This window comes from Emydura macquarii, unplaced genomic scaffold, assembly GCF_026122565.2.
Source record: "Emydura macquarii macquarii isolate MOO-44397 ecotype Brisbane River unplaced genomic scaffold, CSIRO-AGI_Emac_v2 contig_480, whole genome shotgun sequence".
NCBI classification, from domain to species: Eukaryota; Metazoa; Chordata; order Testudines; family Chelidae; genus Emydura; species Emydura macquarii.
Window position 1 is genome coordinate 2,302,003 of NW_027130617.1, and position 26,812 is coordinate 2,328,814.

The window sequence follows — 26,812 nt, forward strand, 5'->3', positions numbered from 1 at the left end:
AGTATATAGAGCAGTGGTCTAACCTGATTTAGCAAAAAGTATGTTCTCTAACATTTCCTTGAATCTTTTAAACTGTTAATAGCATAAAGATGTAGTTAATGTTATTTTTAAAATCAAATGTCTAAAGCAAGGAAGGGAAGATCATATCCATCTGCTCACCCAGCCCGCTAACCACCTTTACAGTGTGCCTGACAGTAAACTGATAGTTTGTGGTCAGCATACTGCTTGTCTGATGCCGTATTTCTGTTGGGCAGATAGACAAGCAGCCAGGATTAGGGAAGAGAACAGGCTCTGCCTACAGCTGGAACAAAGTTGAAGAAAGGAGGTTCCTTGAATAAGAATCTTCAAATTGTTCAAGATATTGAGGGTCAGTTGAGAAATCTCCTGTTCAAGATTACAGCACTAATACAGCACTTGTGTCAAGTTTGCAGATGAGTTCCAGCTCTGCAGTTTCTCTTTGAAGTCTGTTTTTGAAGTTTTTTTGTAGAAGTATGGCAACTTTCAAGTCAGCTACAGCAAACTTGACACAATTAAACTGGGTCTAAATAGGGACTTGGAATGGTTCTCATTACAAGACGTAATTGTCACTGTTCACATATTCTCACCTCCTAATCAATGGTTGTGAACAGACCTCATCTACTCTCACTGAATGGACTTTGCTCATACCTAACTTCCCCATTGTTGTTCCTTATCCTTAGATGTATATATACCTCCTCTCTGATTTCTATTCCTTACATCTGACGAAGTGGGTTACAGCCCACGAAAGCTTATGCCCGCAGAAATTAAATTTGTTAGTCTTTAAACTACTACCAGACTCTGGTTGTTTTTACTATATACAGACTAACACAGCTACCCCTCTGGAACTTTTCTTCTAACAGAAGATAAGATTCTTATGAAATAACATGACTCCTGCAAAAGCACCAAATATTGCAAGACTTAATATAAAAACAAGAGAACTGGCAACACTGCCTGCAGTTTTCTCCCTGCTTTGGCTAAGAAGTACTGCTTCCCATCTTTAAGTGGTAGGATGAGAGCTTTAACTCCTGTTTCAATCTATGTTCAGCTCTGACTAGAACCCAGATCACTAGTGTTCCTAGCCATCCAAGATTAGTTGTTTCCAGCTTCCAGATTTCATAACTGAATCAGAAAGTAGATTAACACCCCCATCCTCCACCCAGTGCTCAAAAGAGGGAGTGAAGGGGATAATGTGCTCCACTTTCATGCAGCCTGTGGCAGTCGAAGGGGGAATAGCCAGCTGTGCTTTGACTACAGCTGCTGCTGCTATCTAGCTGTTCTGTGCCCTGCACTTTCACTCACTGCCCTGGGGTTCCTCGCTTGCTTGGTGTTAGCGATGCAGGAAAGGCCTGTGTTAACGAGTGACATGCACGCTGCATTTAGAGATTTATACAAACTCCTCCTTCAAACTCTACTGTGCGGTGAGTCTCTGCATCGGGTCCCCTGACTTTTATCTATGACCTTCAAATCACGCCCATTCCTATTTTGCCATGTGTTGTCTCTAGCGTTCAGCTCTGGCCCAGGTCCACAAATGCCTCCTCGCAACTAACGGCCATTGCCGATGGGCGGGCTTGACCCGCCCTCTGCCGGTACCCACGCTACCTACCTATTGCTTTGAGAGCTGGGCAATGGAAATCACTGCCTCTCATCACGCCGCCTGGTATGGTCGCATCGCTTCCTTGTACTCCACCCTCCCTCCCCCCAGGGCTATAGCCACCTGCCGTCTCCTGGCTGACACTCAGAGTGGGAGCGCCTTGGTCGGTTTGTACAGCGCCTAACACCTGGCGGCCGGTCCGGGACGGCGACACCTAAGCGCTCAGATAACGCGCTACAGCCCTATCGTAACTACTCGGCGCTGCCGCCGAGGTTCCGGAGAGTGACTGAATTTCGCAATGGCTTTACGCAGACGCCTTCTTCCCGCTCTGTGAGCCGCAGCCCTCGCGCGTTAAGGAGACCGGCGCCAGAGGCGAGTCACTGACACGCTCCTATATTGCCTGCCCGTCCGCGCCTTCTTCAACTGACGGCTCCTTATCAACGCACGCTCTGTATAGTTGGGTTTCCGTCGCCGCCGGCGTCGCTTCTGCCCCGCCGCTTGGAGCCGCGGAGCGCCGAGCGCACGGATTGGGAAGGGAAGGGAAAGGAAGGGATCCCGTCTGCTCGGTGATGGTGCTGCTGACGCAGCCACTCTCGGCTCGCTCACGCGGTTGGGAGCGGGAGGGGCTCGCTCGGACGGAGCGGAGCAGTGCAGTGCAGTGTAGTAGTCGCCGCGGGCCTAGCGCGGGGCTGCCGGAGTTGAAGCGAGGGGAGAGCGCAGGTGTGTCGGGGCGCTCGGGGAGGGCACCCCGCAATCCCCAGGGGGCGGGCGGCTCCCTCGCGGCGGGTATTTGCGGGGGGGGGGCTCCCACGTTGGGGGAGGGGAGCGGGAGTCGGGGGCTGGCTCCTTGGCAAGGGGTTGTGGAGGGCGGCTCCCGGGCTGGGGCTCCCTCGCGGGGGTTGTGGGATTCGGGGGGAGACTCCCACCTTGGGTGGGGGGCGGGAGTCGAGGGGATGGCGCTGGGCTGGGCCGGGGGGGAGTAGAGGGCGGCTCCAGTCCCTTACTGAGGATTGTGGGACTTGGGTTGGGGGGAGGGGAGGTGGGGGCTCCCTGGGAGGGTTGTGAGGGAATCCCTGGCTGGGAGGTGAGGGCGGGGGGGCAGTTCCGTGGCTGAGGAGCGGTTCGCTGTGCGAGTTCAGTGAGACTTGTGCACGCCCTGCTGTAGCGCGCTCCGCCCCGCCCCCGCGCTGGGGTGTGTGTCGTCATCCGGCCCCGGTGCTGTGGGAAGGTGCGGTGCCCTGGGACACGTTGATGGTGCCCCTCAGTGGCAGACCTTTGGCAGCAGCGAGAGAAGCCGCGTGGCAGTGCAGGCAACTGGGCAGTGGTGTTACACCAGTTACAGTTTGTAGCCTGAATGAGAGGGTACTAGCTGGCTGTAGCAAAACTCAAGTCCCAGGCGTTAGCTTGACTGCTGAATGTGACTGGTTTCAGCCAAAGAATAATGGGGAGGTTTTATTGTCTTCCAAATGTTAAGAGTTATAAGTGGCATTCCTGTTTTGTTCTTTGTCTGTTGTTCAGTAATAGGTTTTCTTAATTACTAGTAGCAAATGCAGCTAGAAATTGGCATATAAAGACAGTATGTGGATAGAAGTAAACCAATAATTTATCCATAACCAGTTCTTTTACACATGTATGTTTAGAAAATACAAATACAACTCTCATTACTTGATTTCTCACTTTGACATGCTTAACATGGTTAGAATTTGGAAAACAGAAAATGTGAGTATTGTTCAAAATGTGTAGTTACGAAACTTTCTAGTATTTTTCTGTTCAATACAATTTGTGGTATTTTCATCCTTTCGATAGTGTATTGCTTGACAGCAATTGTTGAGCTAACAGAATTTACTTTAGCAAATGGCTGTTCCAATCCTGCAATTTTATCCAAGCATAGGGAGCCCAATGGATCCACTTGCAGGATTGGGGGATCTATAGTGTGCCATTGTTCAATAAGTAACGATTTGAGCATAACGCAACATTTATTGGCTACATCCATTTAATCTTCAGGGTGCTTTCTTATGTAGGAGGTTATATAGGGTATCCTGTTCCCTTTTTATATGTGTTGAATGTAAAATTTATGGTATGTTACACATACTATACAAGGTGCAATTTATTAGGATTTGAAATTACTAGGAATACTAATATTTACAAAAGGAAATGATGAAATTTGGATCTTTTTCATTCCCTTGAATGAAACAGTTTTACTTTAAAACCAAAGGAATCTTGTTAAATTCATACAGTTGGCAAGGGGAAAATATAGATTTTTCGTATGTCCAGGTCATAATCATTGAAAGAACATGAGTAAAATCAATGCCATATAGTTAAGGGGGAAAACTAAGCAAAATTGGGATTCAATCCTGCAGACCCTTATTCATATCAATAGGCTCATTGAAAACAAAGCTGCTTAAGTGAGTGAAGTTCACTTGTGTGAGTTGGAGTTTGCAGGATCAGACAAAACTTAGTGATAGAGTTGAATCCATGTTCTAATAAATGAGGAAACATCTGGATCTAAACTCATATTTTGGGCTGGACTTTTAATAGATTTTAGTCCTTTTTCAGTTATTGTGTGTTCATCCATATACTGATAATGGTCCTGATCCTGCTCCCTTGAAGTCAAAGGGAGTTTTGTATTCCATAGATTAAGTAAAATGTGGTTGTTTTTTTTTTAAACACTGTTTGCTAGTATCTGTCAACTTTGGACTCTAACACATGCTAATCTCTGTGTTCTTAGCCAGTAATTCTTACCTGTTAGAATGGTGTGGTGAGCTAACATGGTTGAGTACTCAGTATAAATTATTAATAATTTTCTTTTGGCCAAAACAGTTGTTATTTAGACAAACTGGAAGATTAATCCGTTTTATAGGAGACAAGTTTATAAACATCTTTGGGAGAAGGTTGACATCTCATAACATTGTTCAACTTCTAACCACAGTTTGCAGTTTTAATTAAATTTGTGGATTCTTTTGTTCTACTCAGGATGCTGATTCCCTTGGTACTGTGTGCAACTCTTCTGATGGGAAGTTGTGACATTCAAGATGATGAATGGATTGATCCCACAGATATGCTCAATTATGATGCAGCTTCAGGAACAATGAGAAGACCTGACAAGGTTTAAAAAAAAAGTGTCTGTGTGTCTTCATGTTACACATAACAATTTATGTTAAAAGAACATTATTAATTCGGCACCCTTACCAGTATGCATTATGATCATGAACATGATCACATACTGTTTTTTCTACAGAACCCCTACTCTCAGTTCTGGTGCCCGACTCAGCCTGCAACAGCTGACAGTTGCAAATGTCCTGGCTGGAGCATGTCCACTGAGAAAGTAATCTTTGGGGGATTTATCTTCAAAACTCCAGCAAGTCTCTGCTGAGCATGTGCTAACTGATTGTTTTCAGTGTCTTATAACTTGGCCAGATTTGGGTGGATATTCCTGGGAACAGCAAAAGGCACATTCCTGACACAAATTTCAAGTCCCTGTTCCAGAGCATGGGGTCACTAGAGCATCTCAAAGACCAGGATGCCAGGATTTAATATGTCTAAAACAATATATATTTTCCCTAGCCCCATTCTCAGAAATGGATGGACATTGTTGACATTTTTCAAAAAATTCAGTCTGAGGCAGATGCTTCATTGGAACCTTGTTTACAGGCAGGAACAGGAGAGTTGTAGTGGGCCAGGGAGGAGAGGGATCTCTGGGTTTTGGTGGGTCCAAATGACCTTGGCTGTTTCATCTCTGTTACTTGTGATGAAATAATCTCAGCAAGTCTCTGCAAAGTTTTCCTCCTCCTGATCTCCATATGTTTTTTCCACTGGAGGGGGCATGTCTGTTTCCAAACAAGGAAATTGGATTTACACTAAACAGCCATAAGCTGTGCTGCTACTTTAAACTGAAAAATAAGTGATTTCTTTGAGCATGAAAAATTATATTATATACTTTGTAACATGAAGCTTCCCCAAACATAATCAGAATTCTATGGAAAACATTTATATGAATTCTGTAAGTAAGCTAATATTGGTATCTAATCAAGGATGCTATTAGTTCTGAATATACATCTTGGGGACATTTTCCATTTTGCCTTTAAATTTTTAGAGTAAAATTTCTTTTAATGGAAATAATATTGGAAAGTGTGTCAAGTGTTGGAAATTCAGAGCTCCTGCTTGTATTAGTTAGTGGGAGTTTTACTTTTGACTTCAGTGGGAGCCAGAACACATCACAGAGGATTATCCTGGGACCTCTAATGTTTAGTTTAAAACCCCATCCAGACACTCTTTTTTCAGCGTGTCTCTGCTGTTCAAGGGGATTTTTAGGAAGGCTGTGTACACTGAAATTCAGTTGATTTCAGCTCTTCAGTTAGGCTTCTTTTCCTTTTACATTTTGTTGCTTTGAATGAGATGACTTGATAACATTAACCTGCATTAACTAAAATCTTGTCTAGAACTATAAATTAAATAATTTTTTCTTTACTATTTCTGCAGGTAAATTATGATGACACTGAGAATAAGAAGGTACCAGATGCTGTTGTGAACGTGGCAAGCACTGAAATGTTATCAGAGTGCCATGGGAAATTAGAATCCTTAATTCAGAAGGTTTGTTTATAGCTTTATATTCATTCAAAACGTTATCAAGAAATCTAAAGTATTTTCTATCATTTACATGTTTTTCTGTAATCATCAGAAATGTGGGCTTGAAACAGGTGGATTATTAGAGGATTGGTCTGTTTTGAGGGTTCTGTTGCTGCTGCTGATACAATCCATTCAACTTATTTTTTGTGCAGTGATACTTGATATTTTAGCCTTTTAATTCGATTTATAATCTGCTAAATCTGTGGATATCCATGTATTGTCTGTATTTCTAGCTTATTTTAGAGGGGTATTGACTGGAAGGTAGCTCCTAAAATGTATATTTTGTGTGTGGTGGCATATTTAAAAAAACAAAAATAAAACCCAGAACACACACCCCTTGATAATGCTAATAGAAGTATGTACATGAAATTTTAAACTTTGATGGGAGAATAGATTTTTGGCTGGAATTAGATCTTCCCCTTCAGTGCTGGCAGCTAAACTGTTAGAGCATTATGTTAGTTATGGGAACTAGGAAGTTATACTGACTAGAAACAAGGAAAATTGACCAACTCTTTACTCTCCTCATTCTGTGTAATGTGAAAAATGGGGGGAGGGCTAGTGGTGTGAGCGAGTTGTCAGGGGCCGCACAACACATAGCCTTGCGGAGATTCTAGGTAACATTCCAGTCCTTAAGGCAGCCCCAGAAGACTGCTGTAACTTGAGCTAGCTCCCAGAGTTGTCTTATTTGTGCTGGGGGCCTCTCCATCCCCAAGAGGCGTCCAGGATCAGGAAGTGCAAATATGGCTTAAAAGCCGCCTTGGCCATATGAACGCTTCCCCAGCCCATCTCACCCCAGGTTGAGAGTTCTGTGCTGAGATGCAGCTCAAGATCTCACTTTTTTTAATATGTATAAAATATAATTTTACAATTCATAACGGATTTTTAGAACTAAACTGAGAGATTTTCTTCTGATCTAAACTTCAAAATATTGAGGGATGAACAAATCTTTAGTTTCTTCTTCAAGGGCTTTCTCATGTCAATTCCATTTTAGGTGTGTGTGCATCCGTGTGCATGGCTACCAGAATTTTTATCCCTCAGCAGCATCTGTAGGGCCGGCTCTGGTGCCTCCTGGAGCCCCATGCTCATTTTGCGCCCCCTCAGTTCCTTTTTTCTGCCTGTGACGGTTCTCTGTCTTGCTGTTGCAAGTGTTCAGTATTGTTTTAGTTGTTAACTTGTAGAAAAACAACTAGAGTATATCTATATATAGTTGTTAGTTTAGTTTGAGTAGTCCTGTTAGGAACCTCCGCCTGGAAGTGGGGCATGCCCCGTTCCCCAGGGTTTTAAACCATATTAGACCTGCATCCAGTCCTTCCTGCTTAACAACCACTGCAACAGCTGTTTAAAGCATCTGGGGGAAACACATAGGAAGGACAAGTGCAAAATTTGCAAGGGCTTCAGGCCAAGAACTAAGAAAGATAGAGAAAGCTGACTGAAAGCCCTGCTCATGGAGGTGGCACTGAGACCAGCCTCAGAGCCCCCCTGTGCCGACTTGGTGCTGAGCACATCAGCTTCGGTGCAGAGCGCACGCCAGAGCCAGTTTCTTCTTGGCGCTGCTTCTCCCTGTTTCTGAAAAAGCAGCAGAAGAAACAACGTGCAGATAGAGGTTGCTCCTTGGCACCTAAGATGACCAAGAAAGTGGGACTGTGTGCAGCTTGTCAGAGCAGCAACAGCTGGGTTCTTCCCTCAGAGCACTGAGTCCATTGAGGGAGCCTCCCCGACTCCGGGTAGCGGGAGTGGGCCCCTCCATTTAGTGATACCATCGATGCCAGAGGCGTTTCAAACAGTGAGGGACCTAATGGCCCTACTGTTGTCTCCGACCCCTAGACATCCCTTGGCACTGGATAAAGGGAAGGTGCCGATGCCAGAAGGGAAGCCTACAATGGACCCTCCACAGCGGTCACATTGCTCATCTGAACCCCGGTATGACTCCATATCGCCACAATCTCACTCTCCAGAGCGGAGGAGGTCCCTGCTTTCATGGCACTGCTCCCTAAGATCATTCTCTCAATCTTCCACGTCGAGATGCTCATCCCTATCTGAGCAGCACTGATCATGGTTTCCATGGTACTGGTCCTTGTCTTCCCAGCATCGGTTCCCAGTGATGCAGCATACAGTATAGGACTCCTGGCACTGATCTCCAGCATCTCTCTCCCCGGCACTGCACCATTTATTGCAACAGCAGCATTTGTTGGAGCACCACAAATCCCGGGGTTTGCGGCACTGGTCTTCTTCCCTGCGGCACCGTTCGCCAGTACTGCACTGTAGCCAACTTGAGGACCGTCAGCTCATCCTTGGTCTCCATGGGTAGAATCCTCCTTGCGCTCCGAAGGGGCGCCTAGCCCCCAGCCTAGCTAACACTAGCACCCAAAGGCGCACGAGTTCTGTGCAGAACCTCCAGTATCAGGTTGGTGCCAGGGAAAATGCCCTATTCAGTGGCCATACTGGAACCCATGGGGGTTTCCCATGGCATCAGGTCCCTATTCCTATTGCTTATCGGGGAAACACTCGACGGTACTAATGGCTCTGGAGGAGGCTCAGGATTTGGCATAGGACCAGGGCACTGAACCTCAGGAGTGGGCAACCACATCAGCCCTCATGCGAGAGGAGATCCCTACTCCTCCCCTGGTGCTGCCATCCTCCTCTTCATCCCTGGATGAGGCAATCGCCAACACAGAGTCCTCAATTCCATTGAACGACTTCCAAGCCCACCAAGAACTCCTCAAGAGTGGGGCCTCCAACCTGGGCATAGAGGCAGAGGAACTTAAGGACACCTCAGACAACCTCTTCGATGTTCTGGCAGCTGTGGCGCCCGCCCAGATTGCACTTCCTGTACACGAAGGGGTGCTCAAGGTGGTCAGGGCCCAGTGGCAAACGCCATCCCTCTTTGCTACCAACATCGAAGGAGGCTGAAAAGAAATACTATGTCCTGGCTTAAGGAATTTGAGTATCTCTTCACACATCCGTCCTCGGGATCCCTTGTGGTGGCTGCCGCCAGTGAGAGGTATAGGCAGGGTCAGCTGAGTTCGACCCCAAAAAATAAAGACTCAAAGAAGCTGGACTTATTTGATCGAAAAGTTTGTTCCCCAGCCAGCCTTCAATTTAGGATTGCCAATCAGCAGGCATTGCTGGGAAGGAATAATCATAATGCTTGGAACTCTCTGACAAGGTTTACAGAGCTACTGCCTCAGGAACTTACGCAGGACTTACCCTTTACTAAGATGGTGGCAAAGACGGTGACCTGGGCAGCTCTGCAGGCAGCACTGGACGTGGCAGATTCGACAGCAAAGTCCATGATCTGTGCTGTGTTCATGCACAGGTGTTCGTGGCTGCAGTTGTCTGGATTATCCCAGGAAGTGCAACAGTCCATACAAGATATTCCCTTTGATGGCAGTGCACTTTTCTCAGACCAGACTTTCGCCAGGCTCCGTGGATTAAAAGACTGTAGTGCCACCCTACATTCAGTGGCCTGGTATAAACCACAGACATCAAGAAGGCAATTTTGCCCTCTACAGCAGTAGCCTAGGTTCCAGGGCCCTCCTCGCTTCGCTCCCTGTAGGAGAAGAGATAAGGACAGAGGTTTTGAAAACCGTTGGCCTGCCTTGGCTTCCTCCTCTTCTCAGTCAGGGCCCTCGTGACACCACAGTGATCAGCGACAGCCATTCTGAGGGTGCACCCGAGGATGTCAGTCTAGTCTCCTCCCAAGATCCACCTTCTTATCTATTCCTGGATTGCCTTTCCCCCTTCTTCCGGTATGGGCCCAAATTATGTCGGACTGTTGGGACTTCAGTATCATTTCGGTGGGCTGTACTCTACAGTTTTCCTCACTCCCTCCCCACCACCTTCCTTCCCTGTACCTTTTCAGGGATCCCTCTCACGAGTAACTCCTCGTTCAGGAGGTAGAAACCCTTCTGTGGGTGGGAGCAGTGGAGGAAGTTCCTACAGATATGCGAGGGAAAGGTTTTTATTCCCATTACTTCCTCATTTCCGAAGCAAAAGGGGGTCTCAGACCTATCCTAGATCTGCGGAGTCTCAACAAATATCTCAAGAGACTGAAGTTCCGTATGGTTTCCCTAGCTTCTGTCCTCCCTTCACTGGATCCAGGAGACTGTTATGCCACCTTTGACCTAAAAGATGCATATTTCCACATCTTGATCTTCCCTGACCAGAGATTTCTCAGGTTCGTGGTGGGCCGTTCCCACTTTCAATTCACAGTGCTGCCCTTTAGCATCTTGTCTGCCCCAACGGTATTTACAAAACGTATGGTGGTGATGACCACATACCTGAAATGCCAGAGAGTACAGATTTACCTTTACCTGGATGACTGGCTAATCAAAGGCAAGTCTCAGTCTCAGGTCTAGCACAGCCTAAATCTGTTAAGAGCCACTTGTCACCGCCTGGGCCTAATGATAAACAAACAAAAATCAACATTATCACCTGTTCAGTGAATAGAGTTCACTGTAACGGTTCTCGACTCTACCCAAGTCAGAGCTTTCCTCCCACAGTCTCAGTTCCTAGCCATGTCGGATCTCAGCAGACACACCCGCATTTCTCCCCTCACAATGGCTCACACTTGCCTCAACCTACTCAGTCACATGGCGGCTTGCATGTACATGGTGTACCATGCACACTTAAGGCTCAGGACACTGCAGTCATGGCTAACTTCGGTGTATACCCCAAGCAGACACAAATTGGACCGAGTGGTCACAGTATCCCCACACGTATTATCATCCCCGAACTGGTGGTCCAACCCAGAGTTAGCGATGCAGGGTATGCCTTTCAAAGAGGTCCCTTCAGTTACCCTGGTGTCCAATGCCTCAGACCTGGGTTGGGGCACACACATCGGCACCAATCTCAGTACCCAAGGAACCTAGTCACAAGTGGACTGCAACCTCCACAGAAATGTCTGGGAGCTCAAGGCAATACGCCTAGTCTGCCATGTATTCCTCCCCTATGCGGCGGACAGAGTAGTCCAAGTTCTGATGGACTATACCGTTGCGATGTTCTACATCAACAGGCAGCAAGGAGCTCACTCATTGAACCTGTGTCAAGAAGCTATGCGTTTATGGGACCTCGCCATTCAGAACAAGTTTCAAATCATGGCATCTCATCTTCCAGGGACCAGGAATACCATGGCAAACCTTCTTAGCAGGTCCTTCCTACTTTGCCATGAGTGCTCACTCCACGCTCAGGTGGCTGATATGATCTTCCAAATGTGGGGATCTCCCCAAGTAGACTTCTTCTCAACCTTAACAAGAAATGCCATCAGTTTTGCTTGATCTGCAGGCTCAACAAAGGGTCACTGTCTGATGCCTTTCTTCTTTCGTGGGTAAGGACATTCATGTACGCCTTGCTGCCGGTACTGCTAATTCACAAGGTCCTATTGAGGACTAAGAGAGACAAGGCAGACATAATCTTGGTAACTCCTTTATAGCCATGGCAGCACTGGTTCAGCACACTGCTGGAGATATAAACTGCCCCTACACTGGAGCTTTCACCTTTGGCCCAGCCTACTATCGCAGAACCACGGCCAACTCCTACACCCGAACCTTGTGTCTTTGCACTTGATGGTGTGGAGGCTGAGTGGCTGAACACAGACAAACAGGCATGTTCATCTCAGGTCCATCAGGTCCTGATGGGCAGCAGGAAGCCCTCCACTAGAGTGTCATATCTGGCCAAAAGGAAAATATTTTCCTTGTGGGCATCAAGCCAGAAGATTACACCTCTCCAGATTTCAATCCACTCAATAGTGGACTACTTGTTGCACCTTAAACTGCAAGGCCTAGCAATTTCATCGATTAAAGGTTCACCTAGCAGCCATATCGGCCTTTCACCCTCCAACCCAGGGAAGGTCAAATTTTCCCCACTACATGACAGCCAGATTCCTTAAAAGCCTAGAGAGACTTTACCCTCAGGTTCGTGACCCACTATCCTCCTGGATCTGAACCTAGTTCTGTAAAGGCTCATGGGCCACCCTTTGAGCCCCTAGTGACCTGCCCGTTATTGTTCCTCTCCTGGAAAGTGGCCTTCCTGGGAGAAATCACCTCGGCATGAGTTTCTGAGATGAGTGCTCACTTTGGAACTGCTGTTTACAGGTTTATAAGGACAAAGTCCAGCTGCAGCCACACCCGGCCTTCCTACCCAAGGTAGTGTCAGTTTCACAACAACTAGGATGTATGCCTGCATGTGTTCTTTCCTAAGCCGCACAGCTCTAATGAGGAGCGTAAATGGCACACCCTTGATGTTAGGAGGGCATTGGCCTTCTACATTGAAAGGACTAAACCCTTTCGTAAGACCACACAACTCTTTGTCGCAGTGGCGGAAAGGATGAGAGGACTGCCCTTTTCCTCCCAAAGGATCTCCTCCTGCATCAGATTTTGTTATGAGTGGGCAAATTATCTCCTCTGGAGATCATCACAGCCTATTCAACCAGAGTGCAAGCCTTGGTGGCGGCCTTCCTGGCACAAGTACTGATAAAGCTGCTACCTGGTCCTCAGTCATACCTTCATATCCCACTACAGCATCATCCAACAAGCTCGAGACGACGCCAGCTTCGGGAGAGCAGTACTGCAGATGGCACATCTGTGAACTCCAGCCTACCTCCTAAGATACTGCTTGTGAGTTAAATAAAATGAAATCTACATGAGCAAGCAGTCAAAGAAGAAAAAATGATTACTTACCTTTGTAACTGTTGTTCTTTGAGATGTGTTGCACATGTCCATTCCATGCCCTCCATTGTTGGAGTTGACGGCAAAAAGGAACTGAGGGGTCACAGGGCCAGTGGCGCCTCATATACAGTGACATGAGTGTGGGACTCCAGGGGATGCCAGAGCCGGCCCTCAAGATACTCCCTGAGGGAAAAAAATTCAGGTAGTTATGCATGTGGCCACGCACACACTTAAAATGGACTGTACATGAGCAACACATCTCAAAGAACAACAGTTACAAAGATAAGTAACTGTTTTCTAGTCCAAGGAATATACTGATTTAGGATTCAGACCACATCATCAAAAGGTTAAAAGTCCACAACATTTATAACTTTGAAACAAGTGCTGTGGAAAGTAGTGTGAAAACTGTTATTCTTAAGTACATAACTATGATTTTATGAGATACAGTAGCTACAACAAGCTAATACTGGCCTGTAAGAACTTGTTTCATTCAGTGGAAACTGTATTCATCCCTTGCTTAAATTAATGTGTCATTAGTGGAAAGTTGTATCTTAGAATTTGCTTTATTGTTCCAGATCGAAGACTATGAGAAGAAAGAGAAGACCACATTAAGTGAAAGCCGTAGCATTTATGTTTTAAAAAGATACTTGAATAAGATTTTAATTGAAGCTGGAAGACTTGGCCTTGTGAGTATTCAAATGTTAATAAAAACATGGTAGACTTTTAACTGATACTTTATATATTTTTCATTATTACAAATTAAAACAACATAGTGATTTAAGTATTCCAGTTGCTCCATGCTAAGATAAATAAGATAAAGGGAATCATAGTGAAAAGAAATTTTACAGCTTAAATTATGCTAAACTGATTAAAATACATACAGTAAAATAATGCACCTGCAACCTTAGCCCTCTCGTTACCCTATTTGTCCACAGTGGCAGAGGGAGCCCACATGAAGCTAGGCTGCACAGTCACTGAAGTTTTGCACTCCCCATGCAGCCTTCCTAAGTGTTGCCCTCCTGTTTGTTTATTGAAATGCTCAAGTTCTGCTTCCAAAGACCATCTACACCTGCAGAGATGTGAGCAAGATTTGCCCTATAGAGAAGAAAAGAACCACATAATTAATGAAGTATTCCAAAGGAGATGATTGAAGTTCAAAATACTTATGTATCAGTCCACTGATATGATGCAGCCGCTGCTGAGACAATGCACCTGCCACCTGCACTTTAAGAGACAAGTTCTGTTCAGCCTTTCTCGTTTGACAATTCCTGGTCATTAATTCAACTGGGTACAGGACTTTGCATAAAACAAGATCACTCGATTACTGATGATTTGATTCTGATGTCTTTGGATATAACTTTTTTCCTTTTCTGAGGCAGAGAGAGAATTTTTTCTTAAATATAAGCAAAACAATGATCAATTAACAGCATTACAAGAAAGAAGCACATGATAACATTTCTTAAGGAGCAGTGAGTGCTCCTGCCTTTTTTTAGTGAAGTATTCACCAGTGAACAATGCAGTTTTTCCCTCTCTAAATCCCTTCAGCTACAAATTGAATTCTCCAGTCTGTTTGAGAATAGATTTGCCATTAATACCTGCAAGTGGAGAGCTGTGTTGAAATCCTAATATAACATTATTTAACATAAGAGGTTCCACTTTTTTTCCATAAATATTTTAATAAAATTTCAAAATGCATATATCAAAGGTATGTGAATTTTTAGTTTCATTGGTGCAGTAGAGTGAACAAAAGGCTATAGAAACCTCAGATACCAAATGTGTGTCTGGTCTTGCAGTCTGACCCATAGAGAAAGATGCTTATGACCATATATTATTAGGACTCATCCTTAGGACCCACATGAGAATATGGGTCTCTGCAAAGATCAGATACACTGCAGGTTTGAGGAAAGTTCATGTAATTTTTCATATTTTTATTTCTTTTTGATAGATTTCCTATTCCAGGTAGACTATTTAACCATTGTTTTGCATTGCTTTCATGTAGCCTGATGAGAACATTGGTGATGTTCATTATGATGCTGAGATCATCCTTACAAGTCAGACTCTTTCAGAGATCAACAAATTTCTCAAGGAAGAGGGCTGGAAATCAAGCAGTTTAGATGATGCACTTAGTGATATTCTGATTAATTTTAAACATCATGATTATGAAGGTTGGAAATGGAGGTTTGAGGACACTTTTGGAATTGATCCATATAATGTGTTTATGGTAAGAAATAAGGGATTCTCTGTGTTGTTTTATTGTATTCTCGTGTTCTTTAATGGGTCAGCCCAGTCACCGAGTATTATATCCTTCTACCAGTAGATGGAGATCAAAATAAATTAAACTTAGGCTGCTCTTCCCCTCATAAAGTGCTGACTGAGGATTCCTCACATCTTCCATCCCATCAGGTGAAGATGACCTATCTGCCCAAACTAGGGATTTTTAACTTGGCTTTTCTCCTACTTTTTTCTTAATTTTTTTCTGCTTGAAATTATCACTTGGCTTCACAGTGATTTCTCTTTCCACTCCACCTTTTGAGTCTCTCAGTGGAGTAGCCCATTGAGTTGTGCATCTTTCCTAGTCCTAAATTTCCAGGTCTGTCTCCAGGTCCAGATATTGGATCTCAAGCTAAAGGGTTTCTGAGACTCCTTTTAGGGGTCAGTAGTTTGGTCTCTGTTGATGCAACCCTTGGGGGTTGATCCTGTATAATGTTCTTGCTCATGGTTAGAGAGGAGAAAGATTAGTTTAAATATTGAAGCTGTTGGTAGTTCTATGGCTTTGGATTTAATCATATATGAAATTTTAAAATGTAGATTTTGAGACAATCATTAATTGAGAGGTATAATTCCACTGAAGGTCTGTGGTGATTCATCAAATCGTAAGTTGAATGCTCTTTATAATTCAAAATGTGCCTGTGAACTTGATTCAAAATAAAAATCCATCTATTAGATCGTTAATTATTCTTTATTCCATTCATCATATCCCCAGTGGTGCTTTAATGTCCCTCTTCAATGGTCTTTTCCTATGCTTCCTCTCTTTCCTTCTCTTATGCAGAGTCCCATAGAGGAGTCTTGTTCTGCTTAAACCCCTGACAGAATAATTTTGCCTCACTGCCCTGCAGCGGATGCTGGAGTGGTGATTCTCTGTTTATAATCACCAGATATTTTGTTGCTCCAGCCCTGATTTTGTTAAATCTTGTACTTTGCCATTGTAACAACGCTATCATATTGAAAATGTTAAGTTTAATTGAAAATAATGGGACATTTTGTGCCCATACAGAAGTTGTTGTGAAGGTGTGATGGGAATGACCATTAAAATCGGGGGGGGGGAAATTCCCTCACAGTGCAGAGGATGTGCTCTGAAAAAGAGGCAACAATCTTGTAACATGAATTTATTTGGGAGGAATTTAAGCTGTTCCCTTATTTCTCAAGGTTTCTGTTCCTTCTGACGTTCCTTCCTCTTTGTTCAGTCCCACAAAGCATCTGTCCATTTTTCTCGGTGCCTCTTTCTTTCTTTTTCTCATTCATTCTTGTCATCATCTCATCACTTTCCCTTTTAAAATATAATAGCATCCAGATCCAGCAGTTTCTTTTTCGCAAATTCCACATCCATATCTGAAAGCTCGTATCATCTCCTGTGAGACCTGACTTTTCAAAGTGCTCATCTGCTCAGCCTTTTTCTTTTTTTTTTTTAACTCATAGATGTGCAGTCTTTAAGGTCAAATCATGATCATCTAGTCTGACCTGCACATTTCCAGCTCCAAAACCTCACCCACCCACTCCTGTAGAAGACCCATAACCTCTGGCTGAGTTACTGAGATCCTCAAATCCATGATTTAAAGACTTCAGGAGACTCTGCCATTCACACTAGTTTAAACCTGCAAGTGACTTGTGCCCCAGAGGAAGGTAAAAAATCCCCGGCTCTCTGCCAATCTGACATGGGGGAAAATTCCTTCCGGACACCAAATATGGTGATCAGTTAGACCCTGAGCATGTGGACAAAACCCTCCAGCCAGACACCCAGGAAAGAATTCTCTGTAGTCAGAGCCCTCCCCATCTAATGTCCCATGACCAGTCTGTTAGAGATATTTGCTGCTAGCAGTTGCAAATTAGCAACATGCCAGTGTAGGCATTCCCATTAGACCATCCCCTCCATAAACTTACCAAGATGAGTCTTGAAGCTAGTTTGGTAAATGAAGCTGAAAAAGTGAAACGTTTGTAATTCTCTCACTTTTACTGGCAATAGGTTTGAAAACCTCCAAATCTGATTCATGACTTTCCCCCCCTCATTTTGTTTTCAGGTACTCTTGTGTTTGGTGTGCATTGCAATAATTGTAGCTACTGAGCTATGGACACACATTGATTGGTTTACTCAGCTAAAACGCATTTTATTCATCAGTTTTGTCATCAGTTTTGGATGGAACTGGATATTCTTATATAAGGTAAATTAATTAGAAATCCAGGCTCTGTTATGTAATAGCAAACTTTTAAACCATGATAATCCATGGAGTTTGGGGATTGTTTTTTTTACATTATAAAATACAATTATTGATTGCCAAAATGAATACTATGGTGGAGACTTCAGATTATACAAATTATTAGGTTTAGATTAAAATTCCTGCTTCCCTTTGCTGCAGTGGAGCGCAGAGTTCAAAAGGTAGTGGAACAATCATAATTCCACTACAGAGGACATGAACATCGTGTGCGACTCTCCAAAGCAGCATGGTGGAAGGGTTTTAGGAAATGGCTAATTGATTTGAGCATTACATTGATTCATTGGCTAAAACCTTTTTTTTTTTTTTTGTAAAACCTTTTGTATTGGGTGCGTACTCTACAGCAGCTGCTACTACAATCCAGCGTTTCAGTAACGGTCATAGAGCAGCTGATTGTACCTTGGCTTTGGTTGTATTAGGGAACAGATTTTATCCCTTCAGCTCCTACCTAAAAATCCCTGTACAAAGCACATTTACTTTGGCTTTGCCCAGGTATGAGGCTTTGATCCTTAATTTGAGATTGAGAGTTTAGTTTATTGCTTGGTCAAATTTAAAACAAAATGGTCAGCTCTCTGCTGTGCTTTGGCATCTTTGGTCAAGAAGAGTCTCATGTAGATACATGTTTAAAAGGAACCCCATCAATTTTAAAATGACACTTTATTTAAAAGATTATCACCTACTGTTTACTTATTACATCTACATTTATTATAATAGAGATTTGAGAGGGAGGGAAATTCTCCCATTGTACAGCTTGTTCACTTTATGCATAGTCAGTTTTGGTGTTTCCCTGTATAGTTAACTTCTCTGGGATTTTGTGTGGCTCTTTTGCAAAAGAGGAGAAAAAGATTTTAAAAATTGAGAAATACGTTGTAAGACCAACAAAATTGGCAGGGCAGTTAAGACTGTATGTCTATTAAAACCGTATGCCTAATTCTTTGCACCAATCTAGAGTTAAGAAAAAAATGTAATGAAGCTCTGTGAACTGAAGACTGTTAAGAAAATAAACTTTTTGTCCATTTAAGTTGACCTATTAAAAGAATAAAATTGCTATAAGGATACTTTGAAAAGCACACTAAATGAATAAGGTAACTCTGCTTACTACAGACTCTTTCATGTGCGTTACAGGTGTCCATATTTTCTGTGTAATCTATGCTGCAGGTAATTGGCTAATAGAGGGGCTTTCCACAGATCCAAAGGAGAGTGGAAATGATGAGAAAATATTTTTTTTTTTTTTACTCCCCAATAGTGCCCAATACTTAATGGGTAATACTATTATTATTTAGTTCTTGTTTAATTCTACATTGAAAATACACTTGACGTCCTACCAGTGTTCAGTAATCTTTTGCTGATCTCTTAAACTAAATTATGCACTGTATCCATTATTTCAAATAGGTAATAACCATAACACTTTGAAAATCTTACATATGATCACATGTAGCAGCGAAGGATAGATGTCAAAATCAACTATGTTTATTGAAATATTTCATATGGATTGTGGCAGATTAAAACTGAGATGATCACATTTGCGCTAATTTTCAGCACACGTTAGTCCAGAAATATTGTTGGCATAGTGTCTTTCTGAAGATATGTCAAATAGCTCCCTCAATTAGGATGCTGCTTATTTTGATCTGAGCCTACTGAATGCTGCATGCATTGACAAATCTTTCTGCTATAACAGTATTGCATGTCGGTTACAATTGGGATCTTAATAACTTGTTTTATCATGTGTAGCGAGATGTTGTAGAACATGGGTTCTCAACCTTTTTTCTTCTGCAACTTACTTTTCTTCTGTGATACTATTATCTCAAAATCCTTTGTGCTGTCTTAACTACCCTCTCCCCCATGTTGTAATACAAAATATTTTTGTAAAATTCATGGTCATATAATCACAAATAGGAACTTGCATTCAGCTTAAAGTTATTTACAATCAGAAGGATCTATTTGCAGCCAGAGGAGTTAGAAACTTTTTAATGGAAGCTTACATTCTGCAAAACACTCCAGAAACCCCAAAATAGAGTTTCACCAATGTTGGTGTTGCAATCCCAGTATGGTAACCCATTGCTTTGTGTAATAGCTTGTGAAGGCTTTCTTTCAGAGTTTCAGTTCTTTTAATATAACTAACTATAATTGCATGAGCATTGTTAACATCTAAAATTTGAAAATAATAAACAAACCTGATCAGGACACAATAGAAAGGTGCATGTTTTGTGTCTGAAAATGGTAGGAAGTTCTTGTTTTTTCAGTTGACTTTCTGTACCTGCCTTTTAATCCAGTAATATTGGTGTGTGTGGTGAAGGTTTGGCCCAACTTCAGAAATAACACTTCCTTATTGTGAAGGAATCAGTCACAGTGTCTAGCTAAAAATAATTATTATTCTCCCTCTTCAAGGATCATAAGCTTTGACTGAATTTGGTTTGCTGTGGTGTTTTGCTTTTGCAGATTTTTATTTTAATGCATTTTAGACCACCTTTTGGTTGATAGCCGAAAGTGTAACGTAGTATTTTATTCAGCGTAAACAGCTCTTACAAAGGTTAATTCTGGTTTTGTTGCAGACAGCCTTTGCAAAACATCAAGCTGAAGTGGCCAAAATGGGAAATTATGACAAAGTATGTGCTGAGAAGGTCGACTGGAGTGAGAGTCTTTATGGTGAGGTGTTTGTAGTTATGTTTACTTTCAAATAGTTTTTATCTAAAGAAAAAATTGGCAAACAGTGATAAAATGAGACACAAGCCAGTACTGACATCACCCAAGTTTTTTTTTTTAAAAAACTTACCTTGCATTGAAATTTATCATCATATAACAGTGAGCCAACTACCGCTTTATGTAACACATAATTAGCATGCTACTGTATTTGGTCTTTAAAATTATTAGATACAGGCTTATTATAGAAGCTGTTCTATGGTATGTCACTTAATCCTGGGTTTAAACCTCTTCTTGCACTGGCTAGTAGAATCTGTATCTGAAATGTCTCCTTATCCCAGGAATATTCCATAGCTGTCCATTACAGTTCAGTACACATAGTATCTTAAACTAAGAAAAGGAAAATCCTCGTCTTGAATTCCACTTTCCTATCATCTAGTTATTTCACTCTATGTGAATACATGCAGTAACTCACCAACACAAATAAAATCATACAAAAATGTTCTCTTTATTTCAAACTTCAACTAGATATTTTTGCAGAACACATCCAATTACTATATATAGTAAATGGCTGAGCTTATTTATCTTAATTGTATAGCACACCTGTTGCCATAGCAGCTAGAAACCTTACAAGTTTAAAAATACTCCATACAGTTTTGTAAAACCATCCAGGATGGATAGCATGAATGAATTACTTTTGCTGCCTACAGAAATGTTCGCAACCATGTTGTCTTTTTGTTAGGAATAAAACTGTGTCCATCCAGTTCTGAAGCTCGTAAGGCAGGGGTGTCAAACATCCGGCCCGCGTCTGGCCTGTTTTTTTGAGATGTGCTACCGCCCAAAGTGAGGGCATTGCCGCTTTAAGAGATTTCTCTGCCTACGGCATTGCCGGTTTAAGAGTCCGTGAAATGTTTTAAAGCATCGATGCCAGACGCAGAGAAATATCTTAAAGCAGCAATGCACTCAGTCCGGCAACACGGTCCCCTGCAAAATCCCACTGCCAAAAAGGGCTGATGCCGTGCTGCCGAAAAGGGGAAGATGGCCCGAATTTTTCGGCGGAGGGTATTGCATGGCCCCTGTGAAGTGCAGTTTATTAGAATTTGGCCCGTCACCATCAGCGAGTTTGACATCCCTGTCGTAAGGCATGGCAGTGATGGATTATTAAGGAGGGAAAAATGCACTCCAAAGCCTGGCCACTAGTTCTGGGGAGTTCAGTAACTAGCATCAAGAGCCTCTAACAGATCTGAATTGTCATTGTGGAGTGAAAGTGAAAGGCTCTCTCAGAAAGTTGGGTTGCAGATCATTTAAAGTATAAAAGATTATCAACAACCCCTGGAATTGCACCTGAAAAGCATGCAGAAAGCTAATAGAGAGACTAAGGCTGTGTCTACACTGTGCTACAGTACAGACTATGAGGGTTTGAATTTAGAGCATACCAAAGTGTTATGCACTAACTGCCCTGCGTGGAGACAGCTGGCGCAAACTAAAAGGTACCTAAGTTTGTGTTAATGTAGTCCTCTTAAACAGGACTGCAGAGAGCAATCAAAGCTCTGTCAGTTTTCCAAGAACGAAAGAGTGCTAGGAAAGATTTAATGTTAAGTTTTCATTTCCCGGCTCTCTTCTGTGCTTGGATAACTTTTATTTCCAATGAGATTGATGATATATTTAAAATATAATTAACTTCTGAGTTGAAACCAGGCATTAAAATTTCAGTTAATTTTTCTAGGGGAAGGTTTAAAGTTAACTAACTATTGGCTATAAAATGTAAATGCAACTTAATGCTTAATTATATCATTTTAAAATGTTAGCCAGTTTTTATATATTTGTGTTACTTTTGCTTTCTTTTAACTGTAGAATGGTTTAGTAGTTCCTGGACATTCCGGGGTGATCCTTGTAAGAAGTACTATGAAACACTACTAGTAAATCCCATTTGGCTGGTCCCCCCAACAAAGGTATACTCTAAAGAAACTATTCACCCTTCTATTTTGTATTTGGAAACTGAGGAAGAATCATCCTCATATCTTGTTACTATTTCTTATTTTAGGCATTGGCTGTTACATTTAGCAATTTTGTAACAGAACCATTGAAGCATATAGGGCAAGGAATTGGTGAATTTATTAAAGCCCTTATGGAGGAGATACCAGTGATGCTACAGATTCCAGTGTTAATCATCATAGTCGTGGCTATTCTGGTTAGTATATGTTCTTGATCACATTAGTGAAACCTAAAACAAAATGAATAGTTCAAGTATGTAAAACTCAATGACACACACAATTACTTTAAAAAAAACCCGAAAACCTGATCTAAAATTTTAGACGTATTAGTATATATAGATCTGAATAACAGTTCAGTAACATTTTATTTCTAGGATAAATCCCTGAAAAAATAAGGTTATTTGTTGATCTCCTGGCTTAAAACATGCTCATGTGGATTTTTCTCCATATTAAAGATTTGTGAACTATAAAAGACCAGAAGAAGGGGTTATATTTTTAAAGATTGTTTCTTAACTGGTATAAAATCGCAACCTCCAAGATAAATGAAAGTGGGTATAAGTTTCACACCAACTCTAGTTTGACCACATCATAGAATTTCTGCAGAAAGTGGCACTTTGTACTTGAGAGGATTGAGTTAGAATTAGCAGGGAGTGTTGAAGAAGATTGCACCAAAAAACATGTCTATGCTAACACCAGCTCATACCTCTATTATCTGGCTAGTGGAGAGCCAGCCACTGTGAAATCCCCTTGATTTTAATGGGACAGTAAAAACCTGAAAAGATTTTTTTCAAAACAGTAATCTTAGGGGTTGTAACAAAAGTTGGTAACATTTTTCCTAAACCCTATTCTGAAGTAATGAAATTGTGTACTTTTTAAAAACCCACTTTGTCAACTTAAGAATAACTTTCTTGAGGTAGGAAAGCTCTTGAGAAAATGGTAAATCATATACTGAAATTTTCCCTTTAAACACTGTTGTGTGGAAAGGTAGAGATGTAAACATATCTCTGAAGAAAACTCTGCAAGCTGCCAAAGTGAATGCCTAATACTTAAGGATTTGCCTAATACTTTTCTTTAGGGTTTCTGCTATGTTGCAGGAGGATCAGTTGCTACATTAAGACATTTAACCAGTCCCAAGACGGAACCACCTCCTTCACTTCCTCCAAGTGACAGACCGCAATGGAAGCAAATAAATTATAGTACAAGTAATTCAGATGGGAATGTTCCTCTCCTCAATAGAGGACCCTATGACAGAGGAGATGCTCCAAGAGAGAGAGATGATCACATGAGACTTCAAACTGCCAACAGAAGCCCTGAATATCTGCTGGCAGGTGATACACCAGACACACAAAGAGAAGAGCATCACAAGGTAGCATGCAGTGTACGTTACGATTGTGCATTTTAATAGCCATTCAAACTAAGCCTAGAATAATTTAGTTTTCACTGTTAAACTCAACTGTAGAGATGGTTTTTATAATTTTCATATTTAAAAACATGGTGTAGCTTAAGTGCTCTCTCTAGAGCAGTTATCTGGCCATCTGAAAAACCAGCTTAATTCAGTTCCCCTACAAATGTCCAGAGAGAATGAATTCTTATATGAAAGGGCAATGTGTAGATTAATATTTCAGGCAATATATAGTATTCTGAGAGAATAAATATCATGCACTATTAGCTTCATTTAATGATAGCAAGCTGAAGCGGCTTAAATGTTGAAACCTTAACAAGATTTCATATCTATAAATCTAAGTAACTCTTCATATGTGGTTTCTGACCTCATTTCCAAATCACCCTCTGAATGAGGATTTCCCACTAAAAGAACTGGAAAAAAGAACGTAGAACAATCTGTAATTGTAGGTCATATTTATTATACAGTAGAACCTCAGAGTTACGAACACTTTGGGAATTGAGGTTGTTCGTAACTCTGAACAAAAAGTTAGGGTTCTTTCAAAAGTTTACAACGGCACATTAACCTAATACAGCTTTGAAAAACTACTATGCAGAAGGAAAATGTTGCTTTCCCTTTATTTTAGAAGTTTATATTTAACACAGTACAGTACTGTATTTGCTTTTCCCCCCCCCGCGCGGCTGCCTGATTATGTACTTGAGGTGTGTGGTTGACTGGTCAGTTCGTAACTCTGAGGTTCTACTGTACTGAAATGTAGTAATGTGTTTTGTACATGAAACCAATTCAGTTTATGTATGTTTCTTGTAATTAAGACACTTTATTCACACTCTTCAAAAAATGCAAATTACGAAATTCTTCTTAGGTTTTGAGAGCCTTGCTTCTCAGTCTGATAACTTAGACCACTTGGATAAAATAACAGCAGGTCTTAGCCTGCTCACCCATGTTAAATCAGTTAATCTGTATTCAGACAATTAATGGTGCATATTATTATCTATTTTACAGTGTAGATTGCATCCTGTGTCTCAAGATCAAACTATTTGTAGAATGAAAACCAATGCTGATCAAAACCTTGATGGAGAGACTGCACCTAAAGAGCAGAAAACGTGCATGCTTAGAGTTGCACAAAATTCTGAAAAGAATTGTAAAACTGAAGCAAACTGTAGCTCAAAAGAGGAGAAAACAAATAAGCAAAACTCAATTGATACAACAGCAGGTATTAAAAAGAAGGGAAAGGAGGACAGTCCACATGGATTAATGGCAGGCACAGAGAAAACTAAAGAATCTTTGAACTCAATTGTAAGTTTTGTTTAAACTTTTTCATGTGTGTGTGCTTTGCTATTCCTGTGTTTATATTTTTACAATCACTAAACTAGATGTAGACTTGGCAGAATTTGGTTTTTGGGTTTTTTTTGTAAGTAACTTTAGATATTATTTTAAAACTTTTTTCAGTTTAAATTTTCACAGTTGTGCAAAATTATGGGGAGGTCAGACAATTATTTGACATCTTGAGATTTAAAAAGTTAAAGTTTATAACTATTAAAACAGAGTCAACATATGTTAAAATATGCAAGATGAATAGCCTTATACAGGTTCTCAAGCAGCATTGCCTATGTGTAAATTTCAATTATGGATGAAAATATTTTACATCAGTTTGTGTGTGGTGAAATTGACATGTACTGATTTTAAAAAAATCTAATCCTACTAAGCCTAACTATATGGTTAATGTGAGCCCAATACTCCTGGGTCATACATAGATGCCTGCTTCAGGGGGCTGCATTTTTAAATTCCATGTGATAATATCTGGGAGTACTGATGCGTCTCAGAGCACAATGTTTTTATAGTGGACCCTATTATCATTACAGATTTGTAGATCCAGCTTCTGCAACTGTTAAATGGCCAAGAACTTGCTCTGAATAAATACAAACAAACATTTTTTACACAGGTGAAACTTAGCTTGCAGTTCACGTTCTTTTAGCCCCCTCTCTCCTAAATTAATCTTTAGATTTTGTTTTAAAGCTAGAGATAAAATAAAGAACCTGAAAATTAAAGTTCCAGAATGTTTTGACTAGAATTTTAAAGTAAAACTTGGATCTCTTATAACCTGTTCAGGGTAAGCACTGAAATGCTGGTATCACATTATTTGTTTTAGGCTCAAATGTAATTTACTCTATAGCACAATTTCAGGGAAGTGTTTGCCACAGTGAGCTGCAATTACCTAGTATTTTTATGGTAGATGGATATTAGAATATTTAAGGTAGTTCTAGTTAAAATTTTTAAATGCTGCTTTTCTGCATTTAAATCCCCATCCACAAAGCTTAACATGAACCCAGTTAAAAAAATAGACTAATGCATTTAACATAATAAAATGTAACAATTAAGAATCTGAATAAATGTAATTTCAACTACACCATTCCTTAATCGTGTATAGATACACGGACATCTTGCAGAAGGCTATATTTAGTTGCAAATCAACATGTTTTAATGGACAGTCAATGTGAACAAGAGTATATCTTCAGAAAAATAACTAAAAATACAATGAAAATGGGTTTAGTTTCACAGCAGCTCTGGTTTGACCACATCATAGAATTTCTGCAGAAAGTGGCACTTTGTACTTGAGGACAGTCAAAATTTGCAGGGAGCGTTGGAGATGCTTGTGCCAAAAAACATGCCAATGATCAGACCAACTCATACCTATACTAGCTGGCTAGTGGACAGCAGGACACTGAAATCCCATTGGCTTTAATGGGACAGTAAAAACCTGAAAATATTTTTTCAACAATCTTTCAATTACAGTAATATCAGAGGTTGTAACAAAAGTTGGTAAAATTTGTTCCTAAACTCTACTCTGAAGTAGTGAAATTTGTGTACTTAAACCGGCAAAGTGTTTTTTTTTTTTTTTTTTTTAAGAATAATTTTCTGAGGTAGGAAAGCTCTTGAGAAAATGGTAAATCATATACTGAAATTTTCCCTTTAAACGCTGTTGTGTGGAAAGGTAGAGATGTAAAAGTATCCGTGTTTTAAAAAAAAACCAGTGCAAGCTGCAAAAGTGAATGTCCATAAATACTTAAGGAGAGAGTCTTTTCTTTAGGGTTTCTGCTATGTTGCAGGAGGATCAGTTGCTACATTAAGACATATGACAAGTCCCAAGAGGGAACCATCTCCTTCACTTCCCCCAAGTGACAGACTGCAATGGAAACAAATAAATTATAGTACGAGTAATTCAGATGGGAATGTTCCTCTCCTCAATAGAGACCCTCTGACAGAGGAGATGCTCACATGAGACTTCAAACTGCCAACGGAAGCCCTGAATATCTGCCAGCAGGTGATACCCCAGGCACACAAAGAGAAGAGCATCACAAGGAAGCATGCAGCGTATGTTAATGATTGTG

At 41.4% G+C, this 26,812-nt stretch overlaps 1 protein-coding gene across 1 annotated transcript in view; it reads left to right on the forward strand.

The window, feature by feature from the left end:
* The first annotated feature begins 2,034 nt into the window (after positions 1-2,034).
* The window catches only part of CLCC1 (chloride channel CLIC like 1), a 29,916-nt gene continuing 5,138 nt past the window's right edge, over positions 2,035-26,812 (forward strand). Inside the window, 13 exon segments of the mRNA XM_067538323.1 lie at positions 2,035-2,329; positions 4,583-4,715; positions 6,089-6,199; positions 13,476-13,586; positions 14,900-15,121; positions 17,196-17,336; positions 19,940-20,033; positions 21,882-21,979; positions 22,072-22,218; positions 23,097-23,387; positions 24,426-24,719; positions 26,512-26,677; positions 26,680-26,795. Coding sequence (XP_067394424.1) covers positions 4,584-4,715; positions 6,089-6,199; positions 13,476-13,586; positions 14,900-15,121; positions 17,196-17,336; positions 19,940-20,033; positions 21,882-21,979; positions 22,072-22,218; positions 23,097-23,387; positions 24,426-24,719; positions 26,512-26,677; positions 26,680-26,795 — 1,923 coding nt within the window. The 5' untranslated portion in view covers positions 2,035-2,329; position 4,583.